Source organism: Dipodomys merriami, unplaced genomic scaffold (genome assembly GCF_024711535.1).
Source record: "Dipodomys merriami isolate MVZ:Mamm:240054 unplaced genomic scaffold, mDipMer1.0.p SCAF_52, whole genome shotgun sequence".
NCBI lineage: Eukaryota > Metazoa > Chordata > Mammalia > Rodentia > Heteromyidae > Dipodomys > Dipodomys merriami.
In genome coordinates, this window is record NW_027206091.1 from 6,917,170 (window position 1) to 6,935,912 (window position 18,743).

Genomic DNA, 18,743 nt, shown 5'->3' on the forward strand with positions numbered 1-18,743 from the left:
AGCAAAATTCTAGCATCTTTCCAGATTCATTCCCATTCTGAAAAAACTGGACAGCATGCCCACTTCTAGTCCCTAGTGGGCTGATCCCATTTCTTTCTGTACAAAGCTGGGCCAGGACAAATTCAGTATTAACTCCTCTGAGAAATACCTCCCAACAACAATATCTTGTTAATATTCCCACTTTTCAATCCTCAGGAAGGCATAACATTATAAATATATGTACTCAATAGAGCTTGAAAGCACTTGAGCAAAACCTGAGAGAACTAAACAAAAATAAGAAACCTGTCAGTAAATCACATTCTCAGTGGGATCTTTTGGCATCAAACAAGTCACTAGAGTTCCTTTATCAGTCTCAGTTGGAGCCTGACCAGAGTGAGCAGGGACTTACTGGATAAATAGTTGGCACATGGCTGGGAAGGTGGCTCAGTGGTGGAGTGCTTGCCTTGCACACATGAGGAACTGAGTTTGATTCCTCAGCACCACATAAGAAAAAGCCAGAAGTGGTGCTGTGGCTCGAGTGGTAGAGTGCTAGCCTTGAGCTAAAGAGTTGAGGGACAGTGCCCAGGCCCAGAGTTCAGACCCCACAACCCTCCCCCCCAAAAAAGTTGGCACAGTTTCATAAGGTCTTCTTGTGTCCAGTCATCCTGATCTTGTTCTTGGTGGATTGTGAGTTACAGATAAACCATCATCATATGGAGTGTTCTAGCCTTTATAGGAATGAAAGACCTCAGTACTTGAAGTTTTGTTGGTTTTTTTTTTTGTTTTGTTTTGTTTTTGGGGGGTCCCGTTGTGGGGCCTGAACTCTGGGCTTGGGTGCTGTCTCTCAGCTCTTCAGCTCAAGGCTAGTGCTCTACCGCTTGAGCCACAGCGCCACTTCTGGCATTTTTCTTTTTGCTTATGTGGTGCTGAGGAATCGAACCCAGGGCCTTATGCATGCAAGGCAAGTGCTCTACCACTGAGCCACCTTCCCAGCCCAAGTACTTGAGTTTTGAGAAAGCACAACCGTGGAGAAAAAACATCCATTCCAACCACAGCCCTGTATTGTCATCTTGGGTAAAACATTCCCAAATGATTACCATGTGTCCATGCAGACTTTGGTTTTGTCCTTTTGTTTGTATTTTGCTAATCCTGGTGCTTGAACTCTGGGCAAGGATTCTATCTCTGAGTTGCTTTTTTTTTTTTTTTTTTTTTTTTTTTTTGTCGGTCCTGGGGCTTGAACTCTGGGCCTGGGCGCTGTCCCTCAGCTCTTCAGCTCAAGGCGAGCGCTCTACCACTTGAGCTACAGCGCCACTTCCGGTTTTCTGGTGGTTTATTGGAGATAGGAGTCTCACGGTTTCTCCTGCCCGGGCTGGCTTTGAACCGTGATCCTCAGATCTCAGCCTCCTGAGTAGCTAGGATTACAGGCGTGAGCCACCAGCGCCCGGCTCTCTGAGTTGCTTTTGTTCAAGGCTAGCACTCTACCACTTGAGCCACAGTATCACTTCTTTTCTGAGTAATTTATTGGAGATAAGAATCTCATCAACTTTACTGCCTGGGCTGGCTTCAAACTGTGGTCCTCCTATCTCAGCCTCCTGAGTAGGTAGGATTACAGGTGCGAGCCACCAGCTCCCAGCCCATTTATTATTGTTATTTGTGCTCTACCACTGAGCCACACCTCAAGTTCTGGCTTCTTTGCTGGTTAATTGAAAATCAGTGTCTCACCAATTTTTATCTCTAGGCTGGCTTTGAACCATGATCCTCATGTTTCAGTTCCCTACGTAGCTAGGATTATAGCAGATATAATGCCTTTAATAGATTGCAAGTTAAAGGTCTGGAGCTTACTTTTTGTTCCCTGGTAGTGATCTATACCTGTTTCAGTTAAAAACTAATCTTAGTTTTTTTGGTTTTTTTGGTTTTTTTTTAGTTTGTTTTTTTGGGTCCGGTTGTGGGGCCTGAACTCTGGGCTTGGGCACTGTCCCTCAGCTTTTCAGCTCAAGGCTACCACTCTACCACTTGAGCCACAGCGCCACTTCCGGCTTTTTTTTCTTTTTGCTTATGTGGTGCTGGGGAATCGAACTCAGGGCCTCATGCATGCAAGGCAAGCGCTCTACCACTGAGCCACCTTCCCAGCCCTTGATTTTTTTTAATAAGTCAGAATTGTAGCTGTGCACTGGTAGCTGACACCTGTAAGACATCTCCAATTAATCACAAGAAAACGGGTGCTATGGCTCAAAGTGGTAGAGAGCTAGCCTTGAACACAAAGAGGCTCAGGGATGGTGCCCAGGCCCTGAGTTCAAGCTCCAGGACTGGCAAAAGGCAGAAGTGTTGTGCCCCCATCGCAGGACCCCCACCAAGACCACCGAGAGTCAGACGTTCCGAAATGCAAAAGCAAGGCTTTATTCAGGTGGGCTGCAGCTCGGGCTTCGTCCTACACGACGACTCAGTGGAGCTTAGGAGGAAGCCCCGAGCTGAAATTTCACAGGGTTTATAAAGACAAGAATCACAAAGTGACAAATTTACAGCAACCAGAGGCTCAGCAGGACATTCCAGGGCAATAAGGGGTAGTAAGGAGTTATCAGATCCGTTGGGTCTTAATGGGCCATCTGGGCATTTCTTTAGGGAGTTACCTGGCTAGTTGGGTTTTGATAAGCTGTTCTGCTAGCTGGGATAATTGGTGGTCTGGGTTTTCTCACAGGGTCTGTTTATCTTGGGCGGGCTTAGTCATCTCCTGGAATTTGTGGGGGTCTAAGGTCAGCTATAGTACAAAGTGGGGCCTAACTTCAGAGTAATTTCAGCGCAAACAAATCAGCTCCTGGAACTCAGGTGGGCTCAGGTTAATATGAACAGCAGAATGGCCACTGCTTCGAAACGAAGCAAAGAAGAAGAAGGAGAAGGAGAAGAGGAAGAGGAAGAGGAAGAAGAAGAAGGAGAACAACAAGAAGCAGCAGCAGTAGCAGCAAGCATTCTAGAGGCTGAGCATGTAGCTCAGTGCTACACAGCATTTTCCTAGCACACTGCAGAGCCTGGGTTCATCGCTGTCAGTGCTAATAGAACAAAATAATCTTCTGCCCATATCACCCATTTAAATGTCACAGACACTGAAAGGTAGGCTAACATCTTCAAAAAGGGAGCAAGGGAGGGAAGGAGCAAGCCATCCATCCTGGTGAAGGAAAGAAGACAGGGACCTGTATGTCTTGTGGGACTTTGGGGCTATTTTTATTGGGGGGGGGGAATTCATATGTGCTTAGTATAAATGTAACAGCATCTGCTAGTGCCGTGAGTTCTTAAGACTTGGCACAGGAAGTGGCACTGTAGCTCAAGTGGTAGAGCGCTCGCCTTGAGCTAAAGAGCTGAGGGACAGCGCCCAGGCCCAGAGTTCAAGCCCCACGACCAACCAAAAAAAAAAAAGACTTGGCAGAGTACAAACCCAGGGCTCTTGGAGGGCGACTTGCTTAGACCTCCGCAGCTAGGACTCAGGCTGTTCCTATTACGCTTGCGCACCACGCGCACCCTTTGGGGGCGAGAGCACGCCCCTCCGGACGCAAGAGAACTACATTTCCCACAAGCCTCCGCGCCGGCTCCTTCCGGCTGCCTGGGCGCTGTCGGCTGGGGGAAGAGGTGAGTCGGTCGCTCGCCCTGAGGAAATGGGCGCGGGGGCGGCGCGGCCTTCTGTGTGAGTCGGCGCTCGGTGACACGGAGTTTTTGACGCCCACTGGGCAGTCGGTCCCCTGCTGAGTCCTCTGCCCTCCCGCCTCAGGGCTCGGAGGCCCGGAATGGGCTCCGAGTTAACCCGCGTGAAGCGCGGGGTGAAGATGCCCTCCGCTCCCCCCAACAAAAAGACGCCGCGGCGAGAACCCCCGAGGGCCGAGGGCCGCCTCGGAAAGCCGGGAGAAGAGGGAGGCTGACAGGTTCCCGCGCGACCCGCGGGCCCGCCCTCCCCCTGGCCGCGGGGTGGGGCGGGGCGGAGGCGGCAGGGCCGCGGTGGGGGCTCCCCCCCCCCCACGCTCGTCCCTGGGAAGGCCGGGAAACGGAGACTATCGCGGGGCAGACCTCACACCCAGCGTCAGGATGAACCTGCGTTTCCTCTTTGTTCCAGGAAATGTGATTTGTGTTTTCCTAGACGGGGAGATGCTTGCTTCCTTTTCTTTTTTTTTCTTTCGTGTTTTCCTGTGAAAGCGCATACACTGCGAAGGTCTAAAAAGGGCGGCTGCAGGGGCTGGGAAGGTGGCTCAGTGGTAGAGCGCTTGCCTTGCATGCCTGAGGCCCTGGGTTCGATTCCTCAGCACCACCTAAGCAAAAAGAAAAAAGCCGGAAGTGGCGCTGTGGCTCAAGTAGTAGAGCGCTAGCCTTGAGCTGAAGAGCTGAGGGACAGTGCCCAGGCCCAGAGTTCAGACCCCATGACCGGACCCCAAAAATAAATAAAAAGGGCGGCTGCAGCCTACTGTTAAGCAGATGAGGGGAGAGGAAGCAGATAAAGGGAAATCCTTGTATCTCCGTTAAATGGATTTCTTCTTTGAGAGATGATTTTTTTTTCCTTTTAACTAGTGATGTTTTCTTTTACTACTGGGGAGTACACATTCTCTAAGCCACTCTCCTGATAACTGCTCAGGGGAGTACTATATCGCCGATTAATACCTGCTTCTAAACTCGGAGCAGCCATTCCATGACTCTTAAGATTCTCTTCAAAAGCCTTGGCTTGGGTTGGAGATGTGGGGAGGAGGGGGGAGATTTCCTCCCTCTGGGACTCCCTAAACATAAGCTTGTCATACAATATAAGCTGGTTCCAGTTAATCTTTAGTTGGTTACACTAGACTGGTACACCTGACCTGATAAGTCTATTGGCTTGGTGTTTTGGCCTTTCTTCTCAGTGAATAAATGGAGTGATGGGGAATACTCTGGATACACCTTTTTCCAGTGAGTATTTACATGTGTGATGGGCAAGCATTACATTTCTCCTGTGACCCTCTTCTAATATTTGAGTCCTTTATAAGTACTGCATAAAGAATGGCTAACTACTATTTTAGTTTGTAATAAAGAGATATTACAGAGATATACTAAGTATTATTTTTGGGGGCAGTCCTGGGGCTTAAACTCAGGGCCTAGGCACTGTCCCTGAACTGCTTTTACTCAAGGCTAGCACTCTACCACTTGAGCCACAATGCCACTTCTAGCTTTTTCTCTTTATGTGGTATTAAGGAATGAAACCCAGGGCTTCATGCATGCTAGGCAAGCACTCTGCCTAAGTAACTTTTTATTTGAGTGTGTGTATGCACATGCACTTCAGTACTGGAACTTGAACTCCGGGCCTGGGTGCTATCCTTTAGGTTTTTTATTTAAAGCTGTCATTGGTCCACTAAGGTATCACTTCTGTCTTTATGGTGCTTTATTGGAGTTAGTTTCATGAACTTTCCTGACAGAGTTAGCTTCTAACCTTGATCCTCAGATCTCAGTCTTCTAAGTAGGATTACAGGTATGGGCCACTGAGACACTGCTCTCCTCCAGTTTTGTGTTGGCATAGGAAAGGCATGATTATGGGAGTAGTTTGGAAGCAGAATGCCATGTAAAAATTACGTTAACATAAATGATTTGGAAATTCTGAGGTACATCTGATTTCATGGCTTCTTTTTTTCTTCCAGCTTTGGTTTCTGTGGACCCTGCAGTTCTCCAACAGAAAAATACTGAGACGATTTGACCAGTTTTTACAGTTTGAGAACCATGGCCCATGTAAGTTAATATATTTTTTATTTCCTCCCCCACCCCCTGCCCACAGGATCTTGACATGTAGTCCAGCTTGGCCTAGAATTCATGATGGCCTGGCTCAGCCTTCCAAGGGCTAGGCTTACAAACACACTCAGCACACTGTTTGACATATTAGCCTAGAGCAAAAAAAGCTAAGGAACAGAACCTAGGCCCTGTGTTCAAGCTCTAGAATCCTCACACACAAGAGAAAGAAAGGTCAGCCTAGGCAGGAAAGTATGAGAGACACTAATCTGCAATTAATCGCAGAAAAAGCCTGAAATGGAGCTGTGGCTCAAGTGGTGGAGCACTAGCCTTAAACAAAAAGGAGCTCAGGCATCATTATTCCACAATACTGTGAATTTCCGGAAATTAAGTAATCACTTAATCACAATCAAAAAAAAAAAAGAACCTCTGGGAAGGGAGGGAGGGGATGGTAGGGGGAAAACAATGGAGGGGGTAACAACGTTCAAGAGGAAGTGTACTCATTACCTCACTCATGTAACTGTAACCCTCTATATAGTATCTTTACAATAAAAAAATTAAAAAAAAAAAAAAAAAAGGAGCTCAGGGATAGCACCCATGCCCAGAGTTCAAGCCTTAGGAAGGTGGGGGGGGGGCGGGGGGGGGGGGAGGACAGGGAGCTTCATGATAAACCAGTCTTTTTAGAGATTGTTTTGTATAGTACATTGGGGAGAAATCTTTTTCAGTAGTTTTTCCTCATCATTAGAGTTGAAAAATACATTTCTTTGGATTTTATGATACTGGGAATGTGGCTTAGTGGTAGAGTGCTTGCCTAGCATGCACGAAGCCCAGGGTTCAATTCCTCAGTACCAAATAAGCTGGAAGTGGTGCTGAGTTCAAGCCCCAGGATTGGCAAAAAAAAAAAAAAGAAAAAGAGAGAGAGAAGAGAAGAGGAAGACTGGTGTGCCATTTGATTTTTTTGTTTTGTTTTTTGGGTCCGGTTGTGGGGCCTGAACTCTGGGCCTGGGCGCTGTCCCTTAGCTCTTCAGCTCAAGGCTAGCTTTTTTCTTTTTGCTTATGTGGTGCTGAGGAATCAAACCCAGGGCCTCATGCACTCAAGGCAAGCTCTCTACCACTGAGCCACCTTCACAGCCCTTTTTTTTTTTTTTTTTTAAGTTGGTCGTGGGGCTGAACTCTGGGCCTGGGCACTGTCCGTGAGTTCTTCAGCTCAAGGTGAGCACTCTACCACTTGAGCCACAGCGCTACTTCTAGTTTTCTGGTGGCTCATTGGAGATGAGCCTCATGGACTTTCTTGCCCTGGCTGGCTTTGAACCACAATCCTCAGATCTCAGCCTTCTTAGTAGCTAGGATTACAGAAGTGAGCCATCGTGCCCAGTTGATTTTTTTTTTTTTTTTTGTTTCAAGATATCTTTAGATACAAACTTAATTATGTGTGTAGCCACAGGAACACTCTGAGATGCTTATTTTCTTGTCATAAATTTCCAGCCCTGTGCTAGTTGTATACAATATATATTCTGCTCTGTGATGAAATCCTCAATTTTTTTTCTCTTTCCACATAAGAAAATACTTACTTTCACAAAATAATACGTGTTTTTTTTTTTTTTCAGGGTTCAGTGACGTTCAGGGATGTGGCCATTGACTTCTCTCAGGAAGAATGGGAATTCTTGAACTCTGCCCAGAAGGACCTCTACAGAGATGTAATGTGGGAGAACTATAGCAACTTTATCTCACTAGGTAGGTTATTCACCCAAAGGATAAGAACTTTGCTGTCCCTTTCAGGACTGTCTTTTGGGAAACTACTTAAAGCTTTAACTCTCCATTCTTGAAAAGAATAGGCGTGGTGTACACACACACATAGATAAAACGCCATTCCTAATTTCTTTCTTTCCTTTTTTTTGTCGGTCATGGGACTTGAACTGGGCTTGGGCGCTGTCCCTGAGTTCTTCATTAAGTCAAGCGTTCTACCGCTTGAACCACAGCGCCACTTTCGGTTTTCGAGTGGTTTATTGGAGACGAGTCTCACAGACTTTCCTGCCCAGGCTGGCTTTGAACTGAGATCCTCAGATCTCAGCCTCCTGATTAGCTAGGATTATAGGCGTGAGCCACCAGTGCCCAGCTCCTAATTTCTTTTTGCCCCCAGTCCTGGGGCTTGAACTAAGCTTCTTTTGCTCAAGACTAGCACTCTGCCAGGCACCGGTGGGCTCATGCCTATAATCCTAGCTACTCAGGAGGCTGAGATCTGAGGATTGCAGTTCAAAGCCAGCCTGGGCAGGAAAGTCAGTGAGACTCTTATTTCCCATAAACCACTAGAAAACCAGAAGTGGCTCTGTAGCTCAAGTGGTAGAGTGCTTGCCTTGAGCTGAAGAATGCAGGGACAGCACCCAAGCCCAGAGTTCAAGCCCCACGACTGACAAAAAAAAAAAAAAAAAAAGACTAGCACTCTTATCACTTGATCCACAGAGTCACTTCTAGCTTTTTCTGTTTATGTGGTACTGAGGAATCCAATCCAGGTTGTCATGCATGCTAGGCAAGCTTTCTACCACTAAGCCACATTCCCAGTCCCCATTCCTGATATATAGTTAGAAATTTTATCAAGTTTGAATGTAAGGACTTTCAGATTTATAATTTCATGTTACATGCTGGGCATCAATGGCTCACGCCTCTAATCCTTCCTACTCAGAAGGCTGAAATCTGAGGATTGTAATTCAAAGCCAGCCCATGGCAGGAAAGTCCACGAAACTCTTATTTCCAATTAGCTACCAAAGAGCTAGAAATTGTGCTGTGATTCAAAGTAGTAGAGCACTAGCCTTGAGCACAAAGCTCAAGGACACCATGCAGGCCCTGAGTTGAAGCCCTATAACTGGCACACAACACACGAAAAAATCATGTTATTTCATTTTTCTAAGCAGGCCCTTCCATATGTAAACCAGATATGAATGTCTTATTGGATGAAGAAGGAAAGGAACCCAGCACAGTTGTGAAAGAAGGGACAAGAAGATACAGCCCTGGTAAGTAAGAGCTGAGCAGAAATGGAAAATTTACTATTTTAGGAATTAGCCAAGCTAGTTAGTATGAAGGCACACTCTTGACTTGTTGTTAGCTATCGGTCTTCTAAAGCTTGTGGGGAGAGGGCTTAAGGAACCCTGAAACACATTAAGCTCTTTCATGTGTGGACTAGCAAAATTACTGTTTTTTGTTATTGTTGTTGTTGTTGTTTATCATTAATGGGGCTTGAACTCAGCCTGGGAGCTGTTCCTGAGCTTTCCAGCTCAAGGCTAGCACTCTACCACTTGAGACACTCTCCTTCTGGTTTTCTGGTGGTAACTAGAGATAAGAGTCTCATGGACTTTCCTGCCTGGGCTGCCTTTGAACAGTGATTCTTAGATCTCAGCCTCCTGAATAGCTTGGGATTACAGGCAGGAGACACAGCTCCCTGATAACACTGGTTTTCACTTTCCAGATTTCATTTCCACATCAAAGAGAGAAGCTGTTTTCAGTAGAAGAAAACAACAAAAAGTAATATATCTGGGAGTGGTGATACAGCTGTAATCCACCTGTCTAATGACAGTTCAAGGCCATCTGGAGTGAAACAAAAGTTATTGAGACCCTATCTCAAAAAAAGGATCCAAGCCAGGTGCTGGTGGCTCAGACGTGTAATCCTAGCTGCTCAGGAGGCTGAGATGCAGAGCATCACAGGTCAAAGTCAACCCAGGGGGGGAAATGTCCCTGAGACTCTTATCTCCAGTTAACCACCAAAAAGGCAGAAGTGGAACTGTGGCTAAAGTGGTAGAGGGCCAGTCTTGAGTAAAAAACAACCAAGAGCATGATGTGCTGGGCCAGTAGCTCACGCCTGTAATCCTAGCTACTTAGGAGGCTGAGATCTAGGATCATGGTTCAAAGCCAGCCCGTGCAGAAAAGGCCATGAGACTATTATCTCCAATAAACCACCGGAAAACTAGGAGTGGCGCTGTGGCTCCAGTGGTAGAGTGCTCACTTTGAGCTGAATAGCTGAGGGACAGAGCATGATGTCCCAAGTTCAAGCCCCAGTATTGCCACACATGTGCACATATACAGACCCAAACATATAAACATCATATGACAAGACAAATGAAGATATAGAATGGTTAGGGTGGCTAGGGCTGTAACAGAGTAACAGGAGTCCTGTGCTTGTGGTACAATTAAGTATCTTGATTATGGCAGGCATTAATGCAGGGCTACACATGATAAAATTGCATAGAGCTAGACATATAGATGGATGCATGTATACATTGTGAAATCCAGGTTCTGTGGATTATACCATATATACTAACAAATTTCTTGGCTTGAATATTGTGGTGAGGGGTACATGGGACTTTTTTGTATATTTCTGTACAACTTCCTATGAACTTACAAGTCTTTCCAAATAAAAAGTGAAAATGGAAATGCTGAGGTTGGATAAAACATTTCCAAAAAGACTGGCTGTTTCTTTGACCTGGAACTTCAGTGTCATCTTTCTGTCAACCTATATAATAAGTTACTGAAAATGGCATAAGCTATGTACAGGTACTTATTTTCTCACAGTTGTAGAGGGCCCAGCTGAGTGTGCCAGCATAGGCAGGTTCTGGTAGGGGTCCCTTCTGCCTATGAATGGCTGCCTGCTTGCTGTTTCTCAAATCCCTTCACAAGGGCCAGCTCTAATCTCCTTCATTTGAGTGTGTGTGTATGTGTGAATGAATTTGAGGGAGATTGCATTCGTCCATAATAGGTTCTATGAAATGTGTCTACACTAAGCTGGGTGCCAGTTGCTCATGCCTGTAATCCTAGCTAGTCAGGAGGCTGAGATCTGAGGATCATGGTTCAAAGCCAGCCTGGGCAGGAAAGTCTGTTGAGACTTATCTCCAATTAACCTGCAGAAAACCGGAAGTGGCACTGTGGCTCCAGCACTAGAGTACTTGCTTTGAGCTAAAGAGCTCAAGGACAGCACCCAGGCCCAGAGTTCAATCCCCATGACCAACAACAACAACAACAAAAGAAATGTGTCTATACTAACTTATTTATCGCAATATACATGCTTATGTACATATTTGTTTTAGATAAAACATCAATGTTATTAATAGTTTGTTTACTCAAAACAGCTTAATTTTTTTTCTTTTTTTTGTCCTAAGATTGGGACTTGAGTTCAGTATTTTACGCTTTCCCTCACTGGTTGATGTTCTACCACTTGAGCCATGCCTCAAACCCCAAGCTTACTCTTTTTGTTATCAACATCCTATGTTATTATTTTTGCTTTTTTTTGGTGCCATTCCTGCGCTTGAACTCAGGGCCTGGGCACTGTCCCTGAACTTTTTGTGCTCAAGGCTAGTAGTGCTCTACCACTTGAGCCATAGCACCATTTCTCACTTTTTTGGTACTTAATTGGAAATAAGAGTCTCATACACTTTCTTGCCCAGGCTGGCTTTAAACCACAGTCCTCAGATCTCAGCCTCCTGAATAGCTAAGATTACATATATACATGAGCCATTGGCACTTGGCTTTTTTTTGTACTTCTAGCATCTCTTGAGATATTCCCTTTGCCTTGTTCTTTCTCTCCACCTTTTTGATGGCTGTTTATTTTTCCCTATGGATTTTGAACTAACTTGCCTAACTGTAGGGAAAATAAAACCTTGAGATTTTGTTGTTTTATTTTGGTATCGGATATTGAACTAAGGGTCTCCCTAACATTTGAGTCACAGCTCCAGTCTATCAAGATAGTCAGTTTATATTTTTCCAGCTGAGTAGGGCCAAATTAGTGGAGCTTTGTAAGATTCAGCATGAAAAGTCCTTAACCTTGATGCTTTATTGTCAGGAGCCCTTTCACTTCCATTTTAAGAAATGTAGTAGCTGGGCTCCAGTGGCTCACGCCTGTAATCCTAGCTACTCAGGAGGCTGAGATCTGAGGATTGCGGTTCAAAGCCAGCCCAGGCAGGAAAGTCCATGAGACTCTTTTTTTTTTTTTTTGTCGGTCGTGGGGCTTGAACTCTGGGCCTGGGCGATGTCCCTCAGCTCTTCAGCTCAAGGCGAGCGCTCTACCGCTTGAGCTACAGCGCCACTTCCGGTTTTCTGGTGGTTTATTGGAGATAGGAGTCTCACGGTCTTTCTTGCCTGGGCTGGCTTTGAACCGCGATCCTCAGATCTCAGCCTCCTGAGTAGCTAGGATTACAGGCGTGAGCCACCAGTGCCCGGCCCATGAGACTCTTATTTCCTATAAACCACTAGAAAACCGGAAGTGACACTGTGGCTCAAGTGGTAGAGCGCTCATCTTGAGCTGAAGAGTGCAGGGACGGTGCCCAGGCCCAGAGTTCAAGCCCCACAACCGATCAAAAAAAGAAAAAAAAGAAATGTAGTAGCTAGATGAACCCAGGGCTTCCTTCTCTGAGGTATATGCTCCATCATTCTTTCATGGCCCCTTGCGACTACCTGTGTCTCACCATACTTTTACCTCCCACCTTGGCTTCCAAACTGCCTCTGGGATTCCCTCCCTCCTTCCCTCTCTTCTCCCTTCCCTCCCACTCTTCCCTCTCTCTTCCCTCCCTCTCCTTCTCCTTCTCCTCTCACTCCTTTTGTCTGTCTGTCTTTTTCATCTCACTATATTGTTCAGTCAGGTTTTGAACTCCTGGGCTCAAGTGATTCTTCTGCCTTAGTGTCCCTAATGGCTAGGCCTGTAAGTGTACATCACCATGCTCAAATCAGGCTTTATTTACCTATACAGTGTTATAGTGTATGAAGTATAGAATTTGTACTTTACTTCTGTGTGTTTTAATATTCATAAAGTGACCTTCAGCTACTGTTTAGGTTACCCCTTGAGATAACCTGCTATATTTGTTAGTCTACTACTAATAAAATCACAGAATTGAGTACTCTACCACAGCCCTTAGTCTGTTATTCTTGGTATGTAGTGTTGTAGGAGGCAGGGATTTTATATATATACCTGTGTTAGAGAGGGAGAGAGATCTAGTCCTTTACTTGTAATAAGCATTGGTTGTTAACCACAACCGAGGCAGTGGGACAGGATATTGGAGCCGAAGAAAGAGAAAATAAAGAGACAAATTTAGTGGGGACCAGGGGGCCAAGGCTCACTAGCTCTTGGACCCCAAATTACCACAAGTGAGTATATTGATTGAGTTCACACAGGGAAGGTTACCATAAATTGATGAAAAACATCAAACATCTATACTAACATTGCAATCAGAGCCAAAACAGAGTTTGAGAAACACTGGTTCCTGAAGAGTGCAACCCAGGCCAAGTCCAGATAAGTATTCCATTTATCTAGCCTTCAGGGTCTAGTCCTCAGCCCTTTGTTTGCCCTTTAAGGTCTAGCTCCCAGCCCTTCTAGCACTAAGGAAGGGGGCAGCATTTCAGTCTCTTAACCCTCTCTGTAGCTGTCTCTTTTAACCCTTTCATGGCCAGTTCTCAGTGTTCCAAGTACTGTCAAAGTGGCGTTCCAGCCTCTCAAACCTTTTCCAGGTTTCATATATGAGCTCAGCTTCACAGTTCCCTACAGGCATTATTTTTGAATCCATTATTTTTGAGAGCACGTGTTTGCTTTCTTGTCTCCTTTCAGATTGGGAGTCCAGATACAGTGCCACTACTTCATCTCCAGAAAGGGACATTTATGAAATATTTTCCTTACAATGGGAGATAATGGAAAGAATGAAAAGCTATACCTTACAGGGCTCCATCTTTAGACATGATTGGGCATGCAAAAGCAAGACCGAGGAGCAAAAAGAACAAGAAGAGAGTTATTTGGGCCAGGTGAAACTTACCTCTGGTAAAGTTACTACTTACAAAAAGCACAGTTTTCTTACTGACTATCCAAGAGTTCATAATGGAGAGAAGCTGTATGAATGTAAGGAATGTCAGAAGACCTTCATTCGGCGCTCAACACTTAGTCAGCACCTAAGGATCCACACAGGTGAGAAACCTTATAAATGTAAGGTTTGCGGGCAGCCCTTTAGACAGCGAGCGCACCTCATTCGCCATCACAAACTTCATACTGGCGAAAAACCCTACGAGTGCAAGGAATGTGGGAAGGCCTTTACAGTGCTCCAGGAACTAACGCAGCACCAGAGACTTCACACTGGAGAGAAACCCTACGAGTGCAAGGAGTGTGGGAAAGCCTTTCGCGTGCACCAGCAGCTGGCTCGGCATCAGAGGATCCACACCGGAGAGAAACCCTATGAGTGTAAAGATTGTGGGAAGACATTTAGACAGTGCACGCACCTGACTCGACACCAGAGACTCCATAATTCCGAGAAGCTCTATGAATGTAAGGAATGTGGGAAAGCCTTCGTGTGTGGCCCAGACCTTAGAGTACATCAGAAAATCCATTTTGGCGAGAAACCCTGGGCATGTAAGGACTGTGGCAAGGCTTTTCGAATATGCCAGCAACTGACCGTCCATCAGAGTATTCACACGGGCGAGAAGCCCTACGAATGTAAGGAATGTGGGAAAACTTTTAGGTTACGGCAGCAGCTTGTCCGCCATCAGAGAATCCATACCCGTGAGAAACCCTATGAATGTATGGACTGCTGGAAGACCTTCAGCAGTTACTCCCAACTCATTTCCCATCAGAGCATTCATGTGGGCGAGAGACCCTATGAGTGTGAGGAGTGTGGGAAGGCCTTTCGCCTGCTCTCCCAGCTCACACAACATCAGAGTATTCATACTGGCGAGAAGCCTTATGAGTGTAAGGAATGTCAAAAACCTTTTAGACTGCTCTCCCAGCTCACTCAGCATCAGAGCATTCACACAGGCGAGAAGCCTTACGAATGTAAGGAATGCGGCAAGGCCTTTAGACTTTATTCATTTCTCACCCAACACCAGAGAATTCATACTGGAGAGAAACCCTACAAATGTAAGGAGTGTAAAAAGGCCTTTCGACAGCACTCACACCTCACTCAACATCACAAGATTCACAATGGAGCTTAAGACAAGAAACCATTCTGATGGACATATTATGTTACAGCATCGGAATGTCCATGTTATTCAATAATGTAATGAATGTAGGCAAAATCTTCAGCTGCTTCTATCATCTCCATTTTCCTTCTTCATTACTATTGTGATTTTTTTGGACCAGATATTAATCTTTTGTACCTACTTTGCTCATTGTAAAATGATAATAGTCCTTATGTGTGTTAGCTATTTATTGCTGTATAATAAATTACCACAAAACTTAGGGCTTAAAAGTAACACATATTTATTATCTCAAAACTTGTACAAGCGGCTGGGACTGTTGCTTAGTAGTAGAGTGCTTGCCTTACATGCATGAAGCCCTGGGTTTGATTCCTTAGTACCACATAAACACAAAAAGCCAGAAGTGGTGCTGTGGCTCAAGTGGTAGAGTGCTAGCCTTGAGCAAAAGAAGCTCAGGGACAGTGCCCAGGCCCAAAGTCAGAGCCCCAGCACTGGCCAAAAAAAAAAACCTTGTACAAATCAAGAATCCTGGCAGGACTTACTTGGGTCCTTGTCACCACAGGGTTACAAAGTCTCAGCCAAGGCTGAGGTTTCATCCAAAGGATGGTTCCATCCAAATGGAAGGATCCACGTAAAGCTAACAGACTAGATGTCAGAATTTGTTTTTTGAGAGCTGTTGGCATTGAGATCTTTTAATATCTTGCTGATTGTTGAGTGAAAGCTGACTTTAGTTCCTGCCACGATGACCTTCTCAACATTGCTGCTTGGAAGTGGGCAAGAGAAGGTAGTGTTAGTAAATGAAACTACGCTAACAAGATGGAAGGAAGGTACATTCTTCTGTAATCTTATCCTGGGTGTAACCTCAAATCACCTTTGCTATTGTCAAGTACACATGAGGATTACAGGACTGTGAATACCAGGAAAAAAGGGATCACTGGGGGCCAATTTAGAATTGGCCCACCAAACTGTCTAACAGGATTGCTGTGAGTACTAAACAGGTATTACTTGGAAGACATCACTCATGTAGCATGTATTCTGTAAATATTGTCAATAGTTGTCCTTGGTGTCAGTATTAGGGAATTTTTTTGGGGGGGGGTCCGGTCATGGGGCCTGAACTCTGGGCCTGGGCGCTGTCCCTCAGCTCTTCAGCTCCAGGCTAGCGCTCTACCACTTGAGCCACAGTGCCACTTCCGGCTTTTTTCTTTTTGCTTATGTGGTGCTGAGGAATCAAACCCAGGGCCTCGTGCATGCAAGGCAAGCACTCTTACCACTGAGCCACCTTCCCAGCCCCAGTATTAGGGAATTCTTATGAAAGATCCTATAGAAATAAATGTAGGAATGCCTCCTGTCACATCTAGCATGTATTTTAGTAAAGTCTAGGAAACGATAGTGACTATGAGAAGCCTTCCATGACTTGAGTTACATCACAAATTGCGTGCTGAAAAGAAAAAGTATGAGGGGCTGAGAAGGTAGCTCAGTGGTAGAGCGCTTGCTTTGCATGCATGAGGCCCTAGGTTCAATTCCTCAGCACCACATAAGCAAAAAGAAAAAAGCTGGAAGTGGTGCTGTGGCTCAAGTGGTAGAGCGCTAGCCTTGAGCTGAAGAGCTGAGGGACAGTGCCCAGACCCATAGTTCAGGCCCCATGACCAGACCCAAAAAAAAAAAGTATGAAGTTCAAGGAAGTACAACTATTGAGAAATTAGAAGTGCTAGCCATTACCGTGAATGGTTGTAATCCCAGTTACTTAGCAGAAATAGGATTATGGACAGAGGCTGATGAGAAAATCATGGTGCCACTGGTAAGATTTTACCAACTAATTTAGCCTTAGACTTTATAATAAAAATCCAGACTAGCTTTACTTTGGAAAATCATGTTCTTCAAGTTCTAAGCAAGGTCTTGGAGAATTTTTTTTCAACTAGTTTTTGTAAGTTAGTGTGTTTTTCTTTTCCTAGGCATCAGATATCTCCAAAGCTATATTTCACCCAGCAAAAAGCCTAAAGCCAATGCCCTTCAGAAGTTTTGTTTCAAGCTGGTCACCAGCAGCCCACATCTATAAACGTGGCTACTCAGGAGGCTGACATCTGAGACTCACAGTTCAAATATAACCGGTCAGGAAAGTCTGAGATGTGCATGTGTGCACGTGCACATGCGTGTGGTGGAGCTTGAACTGGGCCTGGACGCTGTCCTTTAGCTCAAGGTTAAAGCTCTATCTACCACTTGAGCCACAGTGCCACCTCTAGTTTTCTGAATGGTTTATTGGAGATAAGAGTCTCACGGACTTTCCTGCCTGGGCTGGCCTTGAACCCAGATCCTCAGATCTCAGCCTTCTCAGTAGCTAGGATTACAAGCACAGCCACCAGCACACTTTTTTTTTCTAGTCCTGGGGCTTGAACTCTGGACTTTGGTACTGTCCCTGAGCTCCTTTTTGCTCAAGGCTAACACTCTACCACTTGAGCCACAGCTCTACTTCTGGCTTCTTCTGGTAGAGATAAAAGTCTCACAAAGTCAGGTGCCACACTGGAGGCTGAGATCTGAGGATCATGGTTCAACATTGGAGAGTGTTGTGGCTCAAAATTGGTAAAGTGCTAGCAAATGAGTTCAGGGATAGTACCTAGGCCCTAAGTTCAAGCCCCATGACCAACCAAGAAATTTTTTTGTTTTGTTTTGTTTCAGGGAATACTAGTTCTTGATGCTTGATGGGGAGAAATGATTTCTTGGGGAAATGTGCGAATGACATAGGCAAGAAAATGTATTGGGGAGTTTTGAATACATTATAAGCTGGTCAAAAGATGTAAGAAATTTGTATTTGAGTGTTATCTTCAATTTACCTCTTTATAGAATTCTCAGTTCTGTTACCTGTTAACATGCCTTACAACTACTTTGGAGTATCTTTGTGACATTTTAGACTTGATGAGCGGTTATGCCAGGAGCATGTTAGTCCAATGACTTTTTGGCAGCTCTTATCATGCTCTGAAAAAGCTGCTGCTTAAATGGAAAGTTGGTGCTTTTCTATATCCAGTAGTGATTAGGATCGAAACTCCTTTGCATTGTAATAAAAGTCATGTGTTAGATATTGATTTGTACATTTTCTGATTTCTTTAAAAAGGGTAGAAAGCCGGGCGCTGGTGGCTCACGCCTGTAATCCTAGCTACTCAGGAGGCTGAGATCTGAGGATCGCGGTTCAAAGCCAGCCCGGGCAGGAGAGACCGTGAGACTCCTATCTCCAATAAACCACCAGAAAACCGGAAGTGGCGCTGTAGCTCAAGTGGTAGAGCGCTCGCCTTGAGCTGAAGAGCTGAGGGACAGCGCCCAGGCCCGGAGTTCAAGCCCCATGACCGACAAAAAAAATAAAAATAAAAAAATAAATAAATAAATAAAAAGGGTAGAACCAGGGGTTTGAGAAGGTGGCTCAGTGGTAGAGTGCTTGTCTTGCATGCATGAGGCCCTGGGTTTGATTCCTCAGCACCACATAAGCAGAAAAAGCCGGAAGTGGGACTGAGGCTCAAGTGGTAGAGCGCTAGCCTTGAGCTGAAGAGCTGAGGGACAGTGTCCAGGCCCAGAGTTCAGGCCCCAGGACCAGAAAATAAAATAAAATAAAAAGGGTAGAACCTATCCAAGGTGTTATCTAAAAGTACAATTGCCACTTTTTTTTTTTTTTTGATCAGTTGTGAAGCTTGAACTCTGGGCCTGGATGCTGTCCCTCAGCTCTTCTGCTCAAGCTCTACCAGTTGAGCCACAGTGCCACTTCCAGCTTTTTCTGCTTATGTGCTGCTAAGGAATTGAACCCAGGGCCTCATGCATATAAGGCAAGCACTCTACCACTGAGCTACATTCCCAGCCCATAACTACCACTTTTAATTCAACCCTTATTTCCAAATTTCTACTCCATTTTACTAATTTTAATTTCTCAGCCATTGAATATGCTTGTCCATATTAGCCTTGATCAGGGATTTTAATATTTCTTTTTTTTTTTTTTTTTTTTGTCGGTCGTGGGGCTTGAACTCTGGGCCTGGGCGCTGTCCCTCAGCTCTTCAGCTCAAGGCGAGCGCTCTACCACTTGAGCTACAGCGCCACTTCCGGTTTTCTGGTGGTTTATTGGAGATAGGAGTCTC

At 45.2% G+C, this 18,743-nt stretch overlaps 1 protein-coding gene across 2 annotated transcripts in view; it reads left to right on the plus strand.

The window, feature by feature from the left end:
* The window catches only part of LOC138811112 (zinc finger protein 14 homolog), a 99,143-nt gene extending 83,411 nt beyond the window's left edge, over positions 1-15,732 (plus strand). The window contains exons 1-5 of one of the 2 annotated variants that reach the window (XM_069998707.1): positions 4,015-4,893; positions 5,616-5,703; positions 7,308-7,434; positions 8,607-8,708; positions 13,280-15,732. In XM_069998707.1, coding sequence (XP_069854808.1) covers positions 5,695-5,703; positions 7,308-7,434; positions 8,607-8,708; positions 13,280-14,646 — 1,605 coding nt within the window. In that variant the 5' untranslated portion in view covers positions 4,015-4,893; positions 5,616-5,694 and the 3' untranslated portion in view covers positions 14,647-15,732. Of the gene's footprint in view, positions 1-4,014; positions 4,894-5,615; positions 5,704-7,307; positions 7,435-8,606; positions 8,709-13,279 lie in introns of those variants that run through there. The other variant, XM_069998714.1, reaches the window with a different exon arrangement.
* The last annotated feature ends 3,011 nt before the right edge of the window (positions 15,733-18,743 follow it).